Source organism: Camellia sinensis, chromosome 6 (genome assembly GCF_055761805.1).
Source record: "Camellia sinensis isolate YWXY chromosome 6, ASM5576180v1, whole genome shotgun sequence".
NCBI classification, from domain to species: domain Eukaryota; kingdom Viridiplantae; phylum Streptophyta; class Magnoliopsida; order Ericales; family Theaceae; genus Camellia; species Camellia sinensis.
In genome coordinates, this window is record NC_138966.1 from 29,755,107 (window position 1) to 29,776,869 (window position 21,763).

Here is a 21,763-nt window from a genome sequence, read left to right on the forward strand (position 1 = left end):
AGGAAACAGGGATCCATTCTCTCACCTCATTACTCGGTCGCCAAGCACATATAGTATGAATACATGCTACGGTGGAGTAACTCTTCCAAAAGAGTGACGTCATACTCGATATACCGTACAGATATTAGTCTAGTCGCTTTCTAGCGCCTAACCCGAATTCTCTATTTGCTCGCCTTCCAGGTGCCAAATGACATCTCGCATCTGGCTAATCATAACAGGCACAACATGGAAAATGTGTACTAACATCCATGTTTGGTCCTTAACACGACCTCATCTTGGTTGTAACCAAGGAGACATGCATAGTGGATAATTTAAGCCTCTCTTGGCTCTAAATAAAAAATAAACCACTAGTCTCATCCTTGCTCGCTCCCAACCGCCAAGGGCGATTGCTCTTGTGAGTGAGCCAATCTTGCCTGCTGACATCATCATTTGCTAATCATTATGACACAAACCATAATAGTGTCAACATTCCATCATCTCACAACAAATAAGTGATCGATTTTAAAAAACACAACCACAGTCTGCGCAATTCTAGATTCCAAGCATAAGCTTATCAGCACCTTTTGCGATAAGCATATACGACGGAATCCACCATTTGCGCCTCACATGATGTGGTTCAAGATCACTACCTCTTGTGCAATTACCTCTCTAAAGATGTTTTGGTGACTAATTTGTGTTCATTCTTGATGCGCCCAACTAGCGCATTGAATCTTACAAGGAGCAAATTAATATACTACTAGTAAAGCATTCGATCCAGTCTAATGAGCAAGGTTAATGTCTAAACAACTCAGTTGACCATTTACCAAAGAAAACACTTATCAAGCCGAATACGCCCACATAGCGTACTTTAGGCTCCCACAACAAAGAAAAGATCAAGGAATATAGGTCATCTGTTTCTCCCAAAGACAATCCGAGGATTCACTCAATAGCTAAGGCTCTGGCTTTTACTGATAGGTAAGTCAATGGGTTTGCAATTTTGCATCTAGAATCATTCTAGGATATTCCTTATGTAAGTCATCGAAGACAAAATAGGAATTCTCCCAAAACAATCCCTAAGGATCGTACATCCGAGCATATAAATTACATCACCCATGTCCATCATATCTAAAACAGAGGACTGCCCACCCTAGGTGGCGACAACCCTATAAATTCCTGGCTCATAATGACTAAGTAAGGAAAAACTTCTTTTGGACCATTGATCATGCCTCAGTGGTCTTCATCGATCATCGTTGGCCTATCATGGCTTGACAAAATCTAAGAACCACTATTTGGATAACTGTTTTAGGCTGTAAAAGATTTATTGAAACTAGCAACCTTTTTGCGCTCCTAACTTTTCACCATAAAAGCAGAAGGTAAATCCCTACGAATCTACTTATCCAATTCTCTAACGAGAAAGTTGGGTCACAATATCTACAAATCAATGCTCTGAACTTATGTCAATCATAGCCTAAGTCAAAATAACCTCACTTCCTAGGAGGAAGTCTTCTCATGGTCTACACTTTCCTCAATGGTGCGACTTTTCGATATCTAACGAGCCTTATGCCTCAACAATGACTATCCAAATTACGCATAACTTTAGAACAGTTTCGCTTCATAATGGAAAGTCAACCAAATTATAGAAATGGTTAATCCTCAAAGACTTTGTCTTAAACTGCGCAACATTAATCCACTTTCTAAAAACAAGGGACTAGAGCCTTTGGCATTATCCTAGGCTCTTTATCATCTTACGGAGCAATCATGAATGTTTCTCTCTCAATCACCCAGTGATGACGTGGAAAATTTTCACATTCGCTACCACGTAACTAAGAATGTAGAGTATTCTTCTCTAATGGAGCAATCCATTAGTAGGCACATCGCTCACACTGTCCCTAGGATATTGGAAATTTCTTTCCATTCTCAACTAGGCTACATAAAAGCGCTATGCTTAGAATTCTCTATCTTATAGAGTTTCAAAACTCTATTCACGTCACCTTTACTAAGAAAACTTTATGTGACTTAGTTACACTACCACAAAACTGCTTACCTATATGCACATGACCCAGGGGGTTTACATGACCGCATACAATAATGCGCCACACGACCCTTTGTGTTTACAAAACAGCATACAATAATGCGCTATAGAACCCTAGGTCTTAACTTCACAATGAGAAGTAAAATAAAGATAAGCTGCTTAACGGTTACAGATCGCCCATAGATGGCTCTCTGCTAACCCATTACTCAAATGGAGTGTAAAATCTGATGTGGAGGGCCCTTAGTTAGGGATATAGGCAACAAACTAGTGCAATTCCCAATTAGGAAACATTTTACGCCATTATCCACCTAACATTAACAATACTTAATTCCTTATCTCTACTACACCATAGTGTTATTGAATATTAGGAATAATCAATTTTCTAAGCATCCATTTCTCTTCACAGAGTTTTTTTCTAAAATAACTCAAATAGATACTCGCTACCTTGGTCAAAACTAAAAGCACGAAAGCTGTTATCTAATTGATCTCAACCTCATATGTGCAATGTCAAAAATCATCTCAAAACTTTTGACTTATGGGAGATCAAATAGTCTTGACTTAGATGCGTATCGTAATCTATAAATGTGTCGAGATTGAGGCTTAGCTATCATATCATACCTTACACATATCTAGTCACAAATATCATAGTGGACTAAATGCGCCAAAACAAATGACCTTTTACGGCTTTCCTACTTACTTGTGCGCACTCATTGCGAACAAAGTTACACATTCACATGAGAGCAGGATGTCATAAGTGAGTGGGCCCGAGAAGGCCTACTCAAACCATCGTGTCATCATCTCATTAATGTGATTAAGTATAATAAGCCACTGGTTCATGACCAATGTCATAAACTAATTCCAATCATCTTAATGTGTGAGTTCTCGAAGACAAGTTTTAAAGGTTTAGGCCCAACTAGGTAATGACTCACGACTAATTCATATTCACTAGATCATAAAAAGGATGTCATGGAGATATCAAGTGCGCCTAAGTCGTAAATTTAACTAGTAAGTGCTAATCCCCTGCACTTTCAAGTTAATTTTATTCTCCATACACTTTACTGCATCTAGTTGAAAGATGACGATACTCCTCTTGCCATATCTATTTCTTGCTTCATAGTTATTTGCAATTAATTCTACTATCCACAAGAAGTAGAGAATAAGCTATCAACTATGATAGCTCCTGAAGTAACTTAAGCGTGAATTAGGCTAAAGAGTCTAATTCAACACAATACTCTCACAAGCGATGCGTCAAATTCTTAGAGTCATAACAACCTTGTCAACCTTGACCTTTTCATTATTATGCTGCAACGTTTGCGCTTAGTGGTAAACGTTATTCAAAAACGTTAGCCTAGCTAAGGAATCATACAAAGAAGCCCCTTCTCATGTCTCACACTCAAGTATGGAAACAGTAAGTGTCCAGACTTAGACAAGTTGGCAATGCTAATAGATTTTGCAGCCACTAAACGCTAATCTTTTCCTTAGTGTTAATAGATTTTGCAGCTTCTAAGCGCTAATCTTTTAACTTCACGTGATATTTCAACGCACACCCTTATAGTGCATGAAATTTTGCTCAATCCACTCCTAATAATTGGGTAGAGAGCAAAACACTGCTCATACTGGCTACTCGTCTTACACTTAATGACTAATTTATTTAAACTCGCATTTCTTGGGTGACGTGACTCTTGAATGTTACTTCATCCAATGATGTAACATTATTTACAAGTCAAATTACAAAGTCAATCCGTGCAGCTCAATAGTCAAGATCATATATAGATCTGTTGAGGGCTTACTAATTTCATAACTCCAAAACTCGCCAACCAAAACTATGTAGCATGCCGCTAACCATAGCGCACACATTAGTTTTTATTGTGCCAAACAAGGCAACAAAATCACAGCGACTTTGAGTCATGTTTCCTTACTTTGGCTCAATTAAGGTCTGACCTAAAGTCTCCAAGACTTTTGCTCATCTAAAGAATAGGATTACATTGTTCACATTTGAACATCTCTACTAAGTCTAGGTCAACCAATTAACTTCCATAAACTAAGTCAATTTAGAGAGAAATTCACATTGGGATTAATTTGATTAGCATAATATAATTTTGCCACAAAAATCTAAATTAAATAGTGACAATATTACACAAGTCGCAAGATCGAAAATCCGCTATGCTCGTAATCATCTCTTGCGCCACAGATGACAATTATCTAAAATTTAATTTAATTTATGCGCAAAATATTGGTTTTCGGGAGTTAATCTACAAAGATTTCTCTCAACCGAATAGCCTCCCACTGACTATGGCATGTCTAAAAGCATGATAAAAAATTCTAATTCCATACAATAACATCATAATGTAGATTCACAACCAACTCATGCTATGTCACAATTAATAATAGAATTTAAACAAATAACAATTAATCATGCTATTCTAATTACAACATATTAGAAACTCTAGGCAAAAAATAACAATATGATGTATTTAATATTCAAATTATGCCATAACAGAAACTATATCACTTCTGAAATTTTCTGAAATTTTTTGGTATTTTCTGGAATTTTAAATAACTAATAAACACACATAAAATTAGAAATAAATATTTCAGAATCTGGTAAAATGCTATAACTATACCAGTAAATAGTAAACTACAACAGTAATCTACAATAAAAAATTCAGCCCCAGAAACTTAATCATGCAACACTAGATGCATTTTAAAGCAGAAATAATGAATTATTATTTCAAGAAAAATATTTTTTATTTTTATAAAATTTTGAAAATTTTACAAAACATAGAAAATTTAATTTTGAGTCTAATGGTCCCAACCACGCTTAAAACAAAGCTGTAACGAATTAATTATGATCATTTAATGCGATTCAGAATTAAAAACAAAACAAACAGAGCCTTAACTTTAGCAGCCAAGCCGACGGAGAAAAACGGTGCGGCTCAGCGCGCAGCTCATCTGCGACTCAGCGCGAGGCCCAGCAGGCGGCTCAACGTGCGGCTCAGAGAACGGCCCAGCGAGCGGCTCAGCGCACGATGCCCGTGCGTGGCGCGAATGGCGCGCGAGTGGACAGCGCGGCTGACGCGCGCGTAGGAGCGTGTATTGTGCACTTGGCAGCGCGTGAGAGTGCGTGGCAGCGCGTGCCCGCCGCTGACGGCGTCATCTGGCGCATGAGGCACATGCGCCGCCTTCCGGGGTGTTTTCTGGTCTGATTTCGGTACTCTCGAACTCCATTTTTCACAACAAAAACATTTATGACATCAAAAATCACATTTAATGAATATAAAAATGAGGTGTACCACACTCTCAATCTAATGGGAGTTGAAATTTTCCTCCTTTATAAACATTCATGTATATAATGTGTACATATATATATATATAAAATATACACATGATTAGAGAAAACACGAAAATACCCATTCATGCTCTGATACCAATGTAAATCAAAGTATAAACACAGCGGATTAAAAATTATGGTCATACCTTTTTCTGTAGAGTCTGAATTGAAGGATCTCGTGGGTAAATCACATGCTTCCTGAATCTGATCAATCAACCCAGCAATGGAGTGATATTACAGAATGAATATCACCCACACAAGTCACAGTGCAAAATAGCTCTTGATCGTTGTATTTTGGGAGAGAGTCAGTATATGGGTAAAACATACGACATACGTTATTATTCTTTTAATCACCCATATCCCATATTATATCAGATGTATAGGATAATAATAAGTCTATCCATATCAATTATATCAGATATATAAGATATCTATATCATCTATCCATATTAGTTGATATGATAGATATAGATATCCTGAGTGGTTATCCAAATAGGTTTTGAATTTGAATTCAAAACTTATTTGGATAAGGTTCAAAAGGTTCAGAAAAGGATCATGCCACATGGGCGCCCAATTTCTAACACTTTTCCCCCATAAGAAAGTGTTGGCTTGGCCATTACATATTTTGGGGATTGTTGGGAGTATGTGTTGAAAATTTAAACCAAAAAGAAAATGTGCATAATGATTATTGAAAAAATTGAAAAAAAAAAGAAAGAAAAAGGAAGATAAACATAGATAAATCTCTTCTTCTTTTTTTTTGGTGAACACACAGACTAATCTTAGTAACAAAATGCCTTTCTTAAGACAATATACGTTGGTAAATTTTGAGTTACTTTGGAAATAACTTTGTGCTAAGTTTTGGAATCCCCCATTGTCAAAATAAAAATTGATGTCTAATTGTCTTTTAAATTGGTTTTTCAGGATTTATAAATTTACATTTTATTTAAGAGAAAACTAAAGTTGTAGGTTCTTTTTTCCTCTCTATTTTTGTCTTCTCTTTTTTAACCTCTTGGAATATGAGGACAACAAAATCGTGGTGTAGAGTTTTTGTTGTCCCATTGTTCTTCTTGCCTAGTTTAGTTAGTAAAAGAAAACAAGTGTTTTCATTTTTTGTCAAGTACATAATAAAGGTAGTAAAACTAGACAAGGAAATATGTGAAGAAAGTGAGTTGGACTGTGTGTGATGGCAAGTGGTGTTTGATAAATGATAGATGCTTTTGAGCAATTAAAAAGTTTATTACATACTATATGACGTTGATTTGAAAATACTGAACATTAGACATTTTTGCTTTAATCCATCTAATCTAACTTTATTATTATTTTTCAAATTTAATTTTTTTTTTAATTTCAGGTATCAATATTAGAATGGCTATTGAACGACTTTCAAATCCTTTTAACTTTGGCCAATTTTTACGGCAACAATTTCATTTTTAAAATTGTCTTAGTTAATGTAATTGATGGCTTCTTACAAAAAGTACAAAATAAAGGAGAAATAATCTTGGGATTAATCTTCTCCTGTCCAATTTTATTACGGGTATACACTGTCATCCCAACATTAATCGTAGGATTAATCTTGGGACAAAATGTTTGGAGCTATTGGGATTAATCTTGGGATTAATCCCAACATTAATTTTATAGCAATTGTCATCCCAACATTACTCTCAAAATGTTGTCATTGGGGTTTGAAGTAATATTTTCATGTAATAGAGGAGATATTATATAAATTTTTCTTTCCTCTTTATAATGTTTTATTGATTTTGCAATGTTTGTTTTAATGATAGAAGAGTTTTCTTTTTCAATGATCTATTGTTTGATTGTTTTACCTATTTTAATGATAGAGGTTTATTTATTTTCTATTTTTTTTAATTAAGATGTGAATTGCTTACCTGTTTTAAGATATTATATAAATTTTTCTTTTCTCTTATTGCAATACACAATTGTTAATTTCTGAAATTCCTCATTCTTTCATTATTGATTTCATTGTTTTTACCAATTACCAAACAGAAATTTCCGACTCTAGAGCAGGACCTGAACTGATTCTCACCAAGATAATCTCTTTCTCCTTCTCTTTCTGCTCTGTTTTGTTACCCAAAAAAGGTATTATGGGTTTTAATTCTTGGAACTCTAGAGAATGAAAACCTCAACATCATTTTGATAGGTAAGAAAACCCACCATTTTGATAGCAATTAGTTAGAAACCTTTTTTTATTCTTCAAGTTACTACCTCACTTCTTAGAGGTTTGTTTGGTTGCTCACTTCTAATTCTGTATAATCTGAACTGCTAACCTCAAATCTTGGCAAAACTTTACCTTTATGAAACATTCATATACATGGATGTATGCTTAAGTATTTGGTTGTAATCTTTGTTTAAAAAAATAGTATAGTTAATTTTATTCAATGAACCTTGGGTTTAATTTTAGTTAGATTTTCCCGTTAACATTGATTTCAAAGAAGCAATTAGAACCTATTTTTGAGTTTTGAGATCCTTGGATTTCATTACTTTGGTTCTTCTATGTTGTATGCTTTTGGATGATTCATGTAACATTTTTTTAATTAAGATAGTATCGTGTTATGTATAGTTTACAAGTTGAGGCTCAATTTTACCATCAATTAGTCAACCGACTTGACAAGATCGGATGAAAAAAAACTCACCCGCTTCTAATCGAATTATGATTTGCAACCCGTTTAGGATTTATGGTTTGAATGAGAGTGAAAAAAAATTGAGTTGACTCGGCCCTTTAGCTCTTTGAGGTGGGTGTGTGAATGAACTCTTTGGGGGTGGGTGTGTAAAAAAAAAATATTAAAATCTGTTTCGAAATTATAATTTTTAATTAAAATTTTAAAAATCACTATAAAATATTTTATCATTTTTTTTAGATTTTTTTTTGGGTCAAAAATTAAAAAATTAACTAAGTTAGCAATTTTCAAATAGAGCCTAAATATAGTTGAGAAGAGTTTTATTGGGACATTTCAATGGTTGAGATCAGTTTTATTCAGTTGGGCTAGGTTAGGTTTTTTTTGGAAGAGGGTGTGAAAATCAAGGAGTTTTATTTGGGTTTTCTATTTGTGTAAAATGTGATATGATTTGTGTAAATGTGATATAGTCAAGATTTGAAACTCCAAACGAAGCCCCTTCTTTGCAACAAAGCACATAGCCTTACAAAGAAACCCAGGTAATATTTTATTTTTTTCTTATCAGTCCAGAAACTTTTCTTGCTACAGAAACTTTTCATCCCATAAACTTTTCTTGCTGGTCTTCTCTCTCTCTATTCCAAGCTCATCATTGGTTAGTTGCGTATATAGGTGTCAAAACCCTTTAATAGTAATTCTGCTAAATGTGTCTCTGTATCTAATTTTTTTGGCTTGCTAATCAAACATGCACACACTTACCCTTTTTTCTCTCTTTCATTTGCAATATTTTTCTTGGTTCGGCCACCCTATGTTTTGCCATGCAAAAATCTGCAACTGACTAATTTTCCTCTAATTTACAGCAATTTTAGTATAATAGAAAAAAATTAGTTTCAACCAAACTATTAACATACACGATAACAAAATTCATCCACTAATCATCCTCTAATCTTCATCCACTTGTCATGAGATAACATACAAGATAACAAAATTCCAAGAAATTGTTAAGTAATTGAAGCACACAAAAAAAGGAACTCATATCCTAGCGCGCTTCCATTATAGAAATGGTCAAATTATTTAGTGAACAATCTTTCGACATGCCCTCATTTGAAGTCATCGTGAATAATCAAGCACTGTGTGTATATATAGATACTAGGATTCTATGCACACACAAAAAATGTATAATAATCTTGCATGGGTGATTTAAGGATAGTTTAAACCCTAAAAGACAATCAATTACATGTTTAATTACAAGATTATTACGCTAAAAATTATTACAGAGAATGATAAGATTTATGGTTGGCATTTGAAGGGGTAAGATGAAAATAGCAAAGATACACAGAAGACACTGCTGGAAAAATGACTTTTAGCGGCGTTTTAAAAACGCCGCTATATGTATGAAAAACGCCGCTAATACCTTTAGTGACGCTTATCACCAAACGTCGAGGACGCGGCCGTCGCTATAAGTTTATGACGCTTTAAAAACGTCGTAAAATTAGTATAGGCGGCGTTTTTAAAAACGCCGCTAAATGAGATAAATAATGATAAAATGACGTCATCCAATATTTAGCGACGTTTTTAAAACGCCGTGATAGATTTTTTTATTTTAAAAAAAATATCCGTTGGCACTGTAGTGGCGTTTTGAAAAAACGCCGTTATAGCTCTTTTTTTTAAAAAAAATTGTTCTGAATCTGTTATATTTAACTAAAAAACATACTTGTAATAAAGCTGAAAAATAACAATAATATAAATAAAATTTTACAGCTACTTCAATATATTGACTAAATAAACATTACATGATTGTGTCTGAACTAAAATCAAACAACAAACACAATCAAAAAATAAAAAGAAAAAATAGGTTAAGTCATTTGCTTGCACATGCAGATGCAATGGAATAGTCAAGCATATTACACATCATTACACTGCAAAATAGGGATTCGTATTCAATTAATCATAATAGGTTCATGTACAACAAAGACAATTTTGAGCAGGATACATTCCCAAATCCCAGTCAACACAAAGGAATGCAGAGAGCCCGGTGAACAGTGGCGCTGACACCTTCTCCAACTTCTTCATATAATTTGTAATTTTCTGCATCATAATCCTTCACCTTTATCATAAAATGAAATTTAGTAAACCAAAGCAAAGAAGAATTGAGCATGATGCCCAGTAGTTTAAATGGGAAAATCAAGAAAAAGAATCCCTAATACCGCTTCTCTATATTCTCCAATAGCATGGAAGGAAGAAGCTCTTAAATATAAACACTCAATGTTTGAGCTTTCAAGCTTAACCCAACGGATAAATCCTTGATGGCATTCCTGCAACTACTGGGCATATCCAACTTAAGGATTAGAGTTAGCTGAGCTAAGCTGTTCCAATGGTTTAGTATAGATTTCAGACAAAAAAAAATAGCATTTGAATTATTCATCAATTTCAGACTAAGATTTCTACCTGACATATACAATTAGTATGGCTTTTTAAACATTAATTCAATGTTGTCTTTTAGATCTAGATTTCCGAAATAGATTTGTGAGTTTTAGTTGTGACCAACTAAAAATTAATGTAAAATTTTATCATACACCAACCTTCTACACTGAAGTTGAGCTGACTTCCAAGGCGGAGGACTGGATTCTGAGGGTATAAATGAGAACCAACTGCATTCTGAAGAAATTCACAATTTAACAGTGATTTTAAATTGCAAAGAGGACCACATAAAAAATACCAGAAAAGGCTTGCACTGAAAGCAGAATAAAAAAAATAATAAATTGAGGACTTATTTAAACATAATCTAGAATTATTAATAATAAAAGTGCAAGGAAAATAGAAATTAAAAAATAATCAACACATTGAATGGAAAATACTACTTCATTTACCTGAAACATAATTTTTTTTTTTTTTAATAAAATAAGGGAGAAGATGAAGAAGACTGAATTGAAAAGTTGAGAGATATATACAGATCATCAGGGCTGCAATGCATCTCATCATTATTGAAGCAATCAGCTAGCCATCCCTCAGATGACTGATCCAGGCCCTCGTGACCAGTTGCAGATGTTTCCTCTGTTAAGCACATTATAACAAGCAAGACAAAAAAAAAACATGTATGAATGTTAAGAACCTATTCATCTCAGAACAGAACTTTACAGGACAAACCTTCAAAACCAGACACCCAATGCGACATATCAGATAAAGCCTCTTCAAGCGAATCTTCTCTCTCCTAATCAAAGAACCAAAAAAGAGTGATCCAATGGTTTTGTGAAACTTGATTCAATCACACAAATTAATACTAAAACGTAATTTCAACTGAAACTTTGATTATAAATGCAAGCGTTTGAAACTTCCTTAATGAAGTGAGCAAGAACAAATTAATTAGGTGAAACCCAAATCTAAACTAGTTCAGAAGTTGCATTGACCAATAATGATCATTGACCAATAATGATCCCCTGACAAAATGTTGATATCATAAAATAATTTATCTTGATATGTGGTGGATGATAAATTTGTTTCCCTTCCAAAAGATAGAAGTCATATAATTGTCAATATACAACAGAACAGGTATCTCAACAATTATCTTTTGTGTGAAACCAAAATAAGACCACTATGTAGAATTTTTCCCCAAGAACAGCAAAAGATGTATCATGTAACATTTTCCCCAAGAACAATACGAAAGCTTCTTTGTTAGAATTTTTGTTAGAATTTTTCCCCAAGAACAGCAAAAGATCAATGTGTGATCATGTAATGTGTTGTGTATTATGATCATGTAATGTGTTGTGTATATAAATCACATACATAATACATATCAATGTGTGAGAAACACTCTGCTTCAGTTCTATTTCTATTTAACAGTTTGAAATAATTGTTCAAAAACTATCCTAAACTACTATCACAAATAATTTAGAGAGGAAATTCATTAAAAATTAAAATTAAGATTGTTAACTGAACACGGGTGGCTGAATTCCAAAGAAGCAAACATCGCAAACACCTAACAGGTTCATCCTATGAATTTGTTATCCATTTATAAATTATAACTCAAACACTACGAAGTAGTTTCGAATGACCACAAAGGTAAATGTCGTAAACCTGTGGTCTTCACATGCGGCTTTTCTTCACCTTTCTCGTCATTAGAAAGGAAAGCACTGACGATATCAAATCACCCCAACATCATGTATTGAATCAACCCAACCATTTGCAATCTGTAAGTCAAAAGCTAACGTGATCGCAGAGGGAATGAGCATTGTGAAATCAAAATCGCAGAGTGTATGAAATATTTGATTTTGTAGAATCTGATTAGAGCCTTTTTTTGGGCATCTTGTTCACATGGTGAGCAGGATATGAAATTGTAGCAGAGCAACAGAACAATAAAGTGCGAGCAAAATATTAAATTTTAGTAGGGAAACAAAACCAGAAGCACATACAAAGCACTAGAAAGAAGTAAAAACAAAATTAAAGCTTTAACCAAGAACACTCTAGACAGCATACATAAAGTCTTGGACAATATATCATTCAGTAAATCATATGCTAACATGAATTGACATCTCATAATCGCAGAGAATAAGCAACAATGCATATAAACAGAATAAGTCTGAGTAAATTGTCAAGCACATGGTGTGCAAGGTATATAACAACAAAAACCTAAAATCAATACAAATTTCTGCAAACAAAGAAAACAAAGCAAAAAAACATAAGGTCTATGATAAATTAAATGCATACCTGATTGTAGACACAAGTCGAATTCCGATTCGCTAGACGATAGCTAGATAAAGTTGATTTCTGAGAGAGATAAATGCACAAAACTTTAGGTATAGGATTAATATGATAGAGAATTAAATTGCATAAGAAACACAACATATAGGTACTTATAGGCATAAAATTAATGTGATGGAGGATTAAATTTCATGATAATCAAAATAATCAATGTTTTAGGGCTTTGTCCATCAGTCATGTTGATCCGGAAACAACTCAGACATATTTTTTGCTTCAAAAATTTTCAACCTTGAATACACTTGTGATGGAACTGTCTGTTGGAGAAGTTGAAGTTGTGACTATTATCTTCTCTCTACCTCAACCTAGAATGGGGAGTTCCTCTATATGTATTTATATAATTCCAAGTTTTTTGGTGGTAAAATTAAATTAAATGCAGCTTATCCATTAACAAAATTCCCACAGCCTATGATTATTGAGTTCATAGGTATTCAAGACAATAAATTGGACTTATTAATTGATTTCTATTATGGGACATCAGTCTTCCTTTCATATCTTATTAATCAAGCACTAATGCACCAGTGACCATATGCTGTACATGTTACATGATACATCTTTTGCTGTTCTTGGGGAAAAATTCTAACAAAAGATAATACGAAAGCTTCTTTGTTCTAACAAAAGTTTAACATGCAAGTGAGCAAACCTTCATTCCTAAAATCCACAAGAAGGTTGTGTGCATTGTGACTTTGCTTTAGCAGTAGCAAAGGCTGTCCAGGATGCATTAGTGTAATCCCATACCTGATCAAAGTTAATGTCGAGTTTCAGTAAGTGACAAATGGTGGGCCAAAATAGACTATGCAGTGAACATAACGTTACATTTAGTATATATATAAATAAAATAAAAAAGTACCTACTTTTTGCTAAAGTACTCTGCAAAGGATGAATAACTAGAAGGGATTGCATCAGAGTTCCCATCAAAAGGACTCTCAGCAGATGTATTATCAACGGCATGTAAGACAGAGTAAATTCTCCCCGTGTGAATTGCCAAAACCACCATCTCCCTGAGGTTTTTGGTATCAATTGATTTATTGGCCAGGTGGATGACATTTGTGGCTTTGCATTCAGACTCAATTGAGTTCATGCCATGAACTGATGAATTTCCCCTATCACCACTAGACTGCTCAGCGCTTAACCAAGCAATGGATAAAAAAAATATCCCCATTTAAAAAGTAATGGATAAAAAAAAGAACGAGGACTTTGTAAAAATGAACTAGTAGTAACATTTAAAAATATCCCCATTACAAAAAAATATTCTGTGAAGATATGAACCAAAACTTTAGGCTTGTTGGGGGGAACATGCCCACAGACCGTGATAATTCATGCATTAAATATATGACAAAAGATATGAAGAACCAAAACTTTAGGCTTGTTGGGGCAACATGCCTACAGACCGTGATAATTCAAGCATTAAATATATGACAAAGATATGAAGAACCAAAACTTACTTGCAAGAGAAACATGTCTCTAGGCATTATTGCATCTTCAGGACAATGTCCAACACCTTCCAGCTTAATGACCTCCAATAACTAATATCCATGAAATGAAATGTACAATCTATGTCAAAATTCCAAGTAAATATTCAAAATTCTGGAATAGATAATGAAGAAATCAAGATGAAATTACTTGCCTCTTCATGCTCAATAGTATGAGCCAGTGGCAGAATAACTTGACCCGAAAAGCTTCCAACTCTAGACCCTGGTAAGCTACAGGGACCAACTTTAACAGCTGCAGCTGAGTAAGCATCGATACTATTGTCCGCCCATTCTGACCTGTGCTCCCGCAGGAATCTAAGTAGTATTGCAGGGGGCACATTCTGAAATATAGGAAAAGTGTACAGCAAGATCAGATAAAGAAATGTTAAGCTCGAAATGAGAACATGAATACAGAGAACTAGTAAAAAAGGATTGGGCAAGACTTGCGTTAATAGACCTATATACAACAATTATCTTAATTTACTTCACTTGCTAATATGTGAAATTTCATAACAATTGCTCTCTAGAACAAAGTGGAAAGCATTTGTTATCTTGGGATGCTTAATTTAACAATCTATTAATGGGCAAATTAATTATAGAACGAGCACTCTACATTTTTTTTTAGAACAGCACATTTAGAACATCCACAGCACGGCAATTGCGATACCACGAAGGCCGATCCTTAAGGATTTCTGCAACCTGGAAGTAGCGAAGCATAACCGATAAATGCTTCACATAAACTCCACAACTACTACAAAAAGGAAGAAAGAATAAAGATTTCAAAAAAAATTACATAATATGTAAGTACCAATCTCACAATCTCACGTAATGCCAAGAGGCTCAGTAGATGACAATTCAGCAAACACAATATGTAAGTAACAATCTCACATAATAAAGATTTCAAAAAAAATTACATAAAGCTTTCATATTATACTTCGCACAACGAATCAGATCATATATATAATATGTTCAACAAAGATTTTAAAATTAGAAACCAATATAGAGATGCTATGGCAGAATCCTAAAGAAACAAAAAATGGGAGCAAGAGTATTTGACCATCTAGATCACTGATAAATGGAAAGAATTATAATTATTATTTTTAATTATGTACTCAAATATCTAAGAATTAATTTTAGAACAAGTGATCACAGAGAGAAAGGTATAAAAAAATAAAACAAAAAATGTGCTATGTTCCATATTACGAGTTTTATACACAAATTCATTCACTCCTGAATAGGCAAGCAGGTTAAGGGATTACTCAGGGTTGGCAGAAAAATCATGCACACATTAATAATATAAATTCTAATATATCTTACCAGCTGAGCTAATAAATGAATAGAGAGAGAAAAAAAAAATAACAGGTATCTCCTAGCAAGTTTCCTTGGTAGAGTTTTGTTGTCCCCTTTATGTTTATGGATCTATACACAAAAGAACATGAAAAATCTCATAGAACTCATTTATTCAAATCTTTAAGCATAAATACTAGTATGGTTTTAAGTAGTTACTAAGTTTAATGGAGACATACGTAAACTAAGTTTAACCAAACTTAGTATGGTTTTAAGTAGTTACTAAGTTACAAACTTAGTATGGTTTTAAGTAGTTTAACCAAACTTAGTATGGTTTTAAATACTAGTATGGTCTCATAAATACTAGTATGGTTTTAAGTAGTTACTAAGTTTTATGGATCTATAAATTCTAACAATGGAGACATACGTAATTCACCGAACCCTGCAACAGTGAATGTATAGAATGTTATTACTAAGTTTAACCAAACTTTTCAGTCGTTAACATAATGGGGAAAAAAATCAATAATACAAATCTTATTTCCATTAGATGTAGGGTGCACTACATCTAATAATACAAATCTTATTTCCAATATCAAAGAACAACCCTGCACTTCAAAAAAAAAAAAAAATGGTGATTAGTAAATGAAACAGAATTACCTTATGGAAAAAAACAGAGATCTTCAGCCATTAAAAAAAAGGGAGGAAAAGAGCTTTTTATGCAGAGCTCAAATTCTTACCTACTCCAATCCCAAAAATTAGATAAAATAAATTAACAAAAACTAGATGCAGAACTTTCATTTGTGAAGAAAAAGATGTCAAAAATGTGCAGCCACCAATTTTTCTATAGGATTAAACAATTACTATTTACAAACCCATGAGGCCTATGCTATCTCCTCCATAGACCTCATCAATGTTCCTTGAAACCTTCAAGAGACCAAAGTCAAATTAGGCAAAAAACATTTTGTAACAAAGTCTATGCAAGAAAATAGATAAATCCATTTGAAATAAATAGACCATAAAAATCGAAGAAAAACAAGGCCATTAAAGTTTCATGAAAACAATACCAATTCCTTACTAAGTTTGACATCAGCTTGGTAGCTGCTCTGCTTGCCGTGGCTACTCCCACAAAAGACACAAATACTCTTGAACACACAAAGATATATACACACATAGCTAATACACACAAACTTAACTTAACAAGATATCATAACATTAAAAACAAAACTTAACTTACATCATTTCTTATTGCACTTTGTATATTGTTCATGTTGGATATGATGTACAAAAAATTCACACCAATTTATATTCATGTTATGTGATTTGTCTAAATAAGCATAAACTGTTATTAACTCATTGCCTGTAGTGTATATTAACCATAACCTGATAGGTGTTATTACAATGAAGACTCAAAATTTAAAAAAAAAAACTAGTCCCTATAAATTAAACTATGTACAAAAAGCATACACCATAAAATAAAAGCAAATATAGATGAGGGAAAAGGGGTATATGTGAAGATGGATACCATACATAAAGATGAACAGCTGGAACAAAGAAAAATCATAAAGGTAAAGGCCCCTGTTTCACAAAGAATAAATTCTGCATCCACTAATAGCAAAAACACAGAATGAGCAATATAAACTGCTATGAAAATCTGTCTATATTGTTTTGGTCAAGAATAGGAAGCCTTGCAATATAAACTTAGAGCAAACATCAAAGGTAGTTAAAATTGAACAATGCTAAAATGCTAATATTGTATCAACAAATTCATGAGGAAGCAATCACTCAAGTTCAACATCATAGCATTACAGATTGAATTCACGATGTGATAACTATAAATTCATATTCGAATGAACACATGGATTCAAATTCAAATCTCTCACAACAAATTTATAATTAAATATGAACTTCATGAGCAGAGAGAGAATTTACTGCATTAAATCGCAAGGGGCAAGTCAGGCAAGAGGAGAGTTGATCCAAACCCTAGGAGGAGATTCAAGATTGTAAACCCTAGGAGAAGAATCGACCGAAGGAAGAGAGAGAGAGAGAGAGAGAGAGAGAGAGAGAGAGAGAGAGAGAAGAATCGATGAAACTGAGATTGGATTGAAATCGAAATTGTGCAGATGGTTAGTAGACGATGCAGATGGTGGTGGCGGTGGCGGTGGAGCTTCGAAATCAAAATCATTCTGAGATTGGATCGACCGAATGATGAATCATCGAGCTGAAGAAGGTTGAATCGAGTTGAAGGAGCTGAAGGACCTAGAGAGAGAGAGAGAGAGAGAGCGAGTGAGTCAGATTTGGGGGATCGGTTTCTATGAGACTGCAGAGTTTCTCAGGTTGAAATAAGTTGGTGAGAGATTTGAGGGTTTGGAGAGAGAAGGACTGTTAAAACATTCCAAGGCGCTTTTTAAACGACTTCTATTACTTAAAACGGTGCCGTTTTAATTAAAACAAAATGCGACGTTGACAAAACGTCATTAAATATTATAAATAGTGACGTTTTAAAAAACGCCGTTAAATAAACGCCGTTAAATCATATATTTTCTGTAGTGAGAGGAGATTGAGAGATTACATATATGACAGTTGAAATGTTTGCATAGAAGAAGGCAATTGGTGAGGTAAGAGATGGACACACATAGATGGACATGAGTGATGACCCATCACTACTGATTGTCCTATATATAATGCAAAGGACTCCTAGATTGGGGACACACTAATAGACCTTCTTGAGGCTCCTTTAACTTTACCATTCTATGTCAATAACTCAATTTTTTTTTTAATGTTTTTTAATTTCCCAACAGTGGCTTCAAGACCCATCGTTCAACACCAAAATAGAGGTATTTTACATTGTCTCTTGAATTTCCCTTTCTCCGCTTTTGATCGCTGTTGTTGGTTAATTATGTTGTTTGGATTTGTTGGTTGATAATATTTTGTATTACTTTTAAGATTTCATGTACAGCACACAGTGCTTCCCTTTTGCAATAGTCAGCCTTCTATTTGACGTGTTACTTTATAGAGATATGTTCAATTTTGGAGTTAATAATAATGTATTTTGGAGTTGAGCCCATCTCAATCTCAATTAAACAGTGGATGTTTTATTTCTAGGCTTTTAAGCCTGTAGAAAATTTGCCAAAAATTTACCAAATAGGTTTTTGTTTTCAAGCTTCTTTTTTTTTTTCCTTCCTTGAAAGTTCGAACATTGAGTTTGCATTTGCTTTGATTGTTGGAAAACTTTGTTCTTTACCTACTCGCAAAACTTTTTACTTTATTGTTGACTGTAAATGAAATAACATAACAGCAACTTAAAGATCGCATAAATACGTAATTAAACTAAAATAAAACTATTTGGGTGTTAATTGAATTTCATTTGAAAACTCGCATATGTTCTTATAAAGTTTAATTTCAAATCACTTCATTTGATTGGAAACTCCTACAGCTTCTGTGAACTTAGATAGATGTTTTTGAGTTTGTTTCATGGTAGGTCACCAAAGCTCAACAATGGTTGTTTGCCTATGCCATTTTCTTGGAATAGAAACAGGGATTTTCAGGTTGAAGGCATAATTTCATCTCTAATCCCAATTATATTAAATTATAATTGATAATTTATTAAATAGTATTGGGATTACAATTATATTCTAATCCCAACATTATTTACACCGTGCCTTCAGGCACGGGTATACACTAATTCTGAATAAATCAACGTAATCCTAACCAACTAGACTACAATGGAATTTGCTATAATCTGAATAAATCAATGTAATTATAGAATTTTGTTAACTTGTATTTTGCGATACCATGTGAAAATGATTTCTAAAAACTTTATATTCGCACTCTTATACATAATGATTAATCTTTTTAGAATTCTTATTATATATAATAAAGTGCACGTTAACAAAATTTATAGGGCAAGTTATGCTGGATTTTATATTTTGGTTGTCTCTATCATTTTAATCCATGTAACTCTAATTTGTTCAATTTTAACTATGAATTTATAATTTTGTCTTAATTTAGTTCAATCGATTACAACGGTTATCATTTTTTTAATAAAAACTACTCACATAAGTAGCATGTGTCACACTCTAAATAACACGTGCTACTTATATGCATGTTTTTTATTAGTTTAAAAATAACATGGGCAACAATGGTAACCAAACAATTAGAATAAAATTTAATATATACTTGTGGACTACAATTACCAATTTAAAATGTTATATCTTCTAATAGGATCAATAAGAGAAATGAAAATTTAAGATATTTTTGTTTACCCACTTATTAATGCCCCAAAACAATGATATGAATAGTTCAATATGGCTACGTAAACTTGTGAAAAAATATCCATGGCATTGAGAATGTCATGTCAGTCCAGATATTCGCAACCGCTCTTATGTTTGTAGCCATTAAAGTGGCGTGGAAACAATTTTGTACCCAAAAAGTATAAATAGATATAATTACAGATAAATATAGATTAGTGAAAAAATGAGAAATTTACCTAGCAGTCTCATTTTAGAAAAGTGTGTTCCCAAAAAGTTTCATAAATTTTCTTATAAAGAATTTAGTACCAATGAATTTGAAAAGTATATAGTGAGATTCTTTCACTATATTTTTCTAGAGATTTCAAAAATAGATATGCTTCATTTGTGTACTATTGTCTTATTAATATTTTCTCAAAATGGGACATTTGTATACTATTGTCTTATTAAATTTTTGTCAAATGTGTCATTCTTAAAATTTGACGATGAAACATCATTTTAATGTATGCACTATTGTTTTATTACGTTTCCAAATGTAGGCATGCTTCATTTGTGAGATTTTAATGTGAGATAGGATTTATGAGATCATAAGAATATTTATGGAACTAAATAGTTCACAAGTCATGGCTAGGATTTACTAGTAAATGCCTCTAAACATATTTATCATCTTTTTGGGATTTATATCTCAAAAAATTCTATTTACACACTATATTTCTTCTCAGTACACCCTATTGGAACATTAAATTTTTATTACAATAATAACCTCAAGTACAATGACTATTAAGGACAACTGAACACACACCAATAGTTCAATTGTTTGTGTACTAGATTTGGGTGAAGTGGAGTGATGTAATGTTAGTTTATTTGAACATGAATGTTTTTGTTTCTTTATTTATTTGTTTTTTTTGGAATGAAGTGAAGAATATCTAAAACCACACAATAGTCCCACTATAACAATTGGTATATTAAGCATAAAACAACTGTGCCCAAACTTTCATCCAAAATAGAAAGGATCTTCATTAATCATAACCAAAACAGTCATCCAAATGTCCAAATTGAGGCACAAAAAATTGTATCCAAACCTACAAAACCGTTTACAAACTTAGGCACAAAAACCACATCATCGTACATAACCAAAATAAAATAACCACATTCACATCCATCCTACATAACCAAAACAAAAGTATCATATTCTAAGTCAATCCATTAATACGTCCCAAAATATCATGCAAACATTAATGACGATTTCTTTCCCTTTGAACTTGTTCTAGCTTTTGGTAGTGAAGAAAGGGTGACAAACTTCTTCCTATTTGACACGTATGTAGCTCAGCCATCATATGAACCTTCACATGGGCCTAAAGCAACAATTGTGCTTGCCTTGATGAATCTTGGTAGAGGTCCGCTAATATTGACCCCTTGTAATGCTGTTGTTGGGGTTGGTCGACTACTAATAACCAATCCTAATGGCAGCCTTATGTTCATGGATGGCTGATTACTTGGCCACATTCTTGCTTCAGTCCTTGATTGAGTGTTGGCCTGAGTAGTTGGCTGAGACCTTGTTTGAGTGTTAGGCTGACTCCTTGCTTGAGTTCTAGGTTGTGTCCTTGGCTGAGTGCTAGGTTGAGACCTTGTTTGAGTATCGTGCTAAGTGTTGGGTTGAGTCCTTGCTCAATGTTGGTTTTAGTTGTTGATTGGCTTGCTTTTGGTTAAGCACTCTTATTATTTCTCACTTGCAATTGATTAATAATCAATAAGCATAAAGAAAATCTAAACTTGAATAAATTGATGTTTGTAATTCTAACCTTTGGGCCAATATTGGTTGGCCTTTGAAATTTCTTTTGTTGTGCCCAAATTTACCACATAAGCTACATGTTGTAGTTATGTTTTTCCTTTTCAACTTGTGGGAATTCTTGGGCTCATCTACTTGTTTTATCCTCTTATTTTTGGGTCTGCCAGACTGCTTTTTTACATGTAGGAGTAATAGTCCAGGCAAACCTGCCATAACCCACATTTCAGGACCATTGATTGGG

General features: G+C 33.4%; 1 protein-coding gene across 23 annotated transcripts; it reads right to left on the bottom strand.

The window, feature by feature from the left end:
* Nucleotides 1–9,825: 9,825 nt before the first annotated feature.
* Nucleotides 9,826–17,880, bottom strand: LOC114316081 (protein XRI1). 23 transcript variants are annotated; one of them, XR_014332113.1, is made up of 12 exons: nt 17,416–17,874; nt 14,813–14,898; nt 14,355–14,540; nt 14,173–14,253; nt 13,582–13,854; nt 13,371–13,465; nt 12,677–12,736; nt 11,120–11,183; nt 10,924–11,026; nt 10,555–10,630; nt 10,180–10,293; nt 9,826–10,060 (listed from the first exon to the last, which is right to left on the bottom strand). XR_014332113.1 is itself a non-coding variant. In XM_082873561.1 (11 exons), exons 6-10 carry the CDS (start codon nt 13,404–13,406, stop codon nt 10,558–10,560), a joined length of 336 nt encoding a protein of 111 aa, XP_082729687.1. In that variant the 5' UTR covers nt 13,407–13,465; nt 14,173–14,253; nt 14,355–14,540; nt 14,813–14,898; nt 15,008–16,096; nt 17,416–17,880; the 3' UTR covers nt 9,826–10,293; nt 10,555–10,557. The 23 variants fall into 23 exon arrangements, 5 of the variants coding, with proteins under 5 accessions (XP_082729687.1, XP_082729689.1, XP_082729688.1 ...); XR_014332112.1 differs by having other exon boundaries at nt 9,826–10,079; XR_014332114.1 differs by lacking the exon at nt 13,582–13,854 and having other exon boundaries at nt 9,826–10,079; nt 17,416–17,880.
* Between the last annotated feature and the right edge of the window lie 3,883 nt (nt 17,881–21,763).

Coding starts and splice junctions, on each gene's coding strand:
- LOC114316081 (XM_082873560.1), bottom strand. CDS start 13,406: ATGCACACAACCTTCTTGTGGATTTTAGGAATGAAG. Junction 11,027..11,119: donor TTGGGTGTCTGGTTTTGAAG/GTTTGTCCTGTA, acceptor TGTGCTTAACAG/AGGAAACATCTGCAACTGGT. Junction 10,631..10,923: donor CATTGCAGCCCTGATGATCT/GTATATATCTCT, acceptor GAATTTCTTCAG/AATGCAGTTGGTTCTCATTT.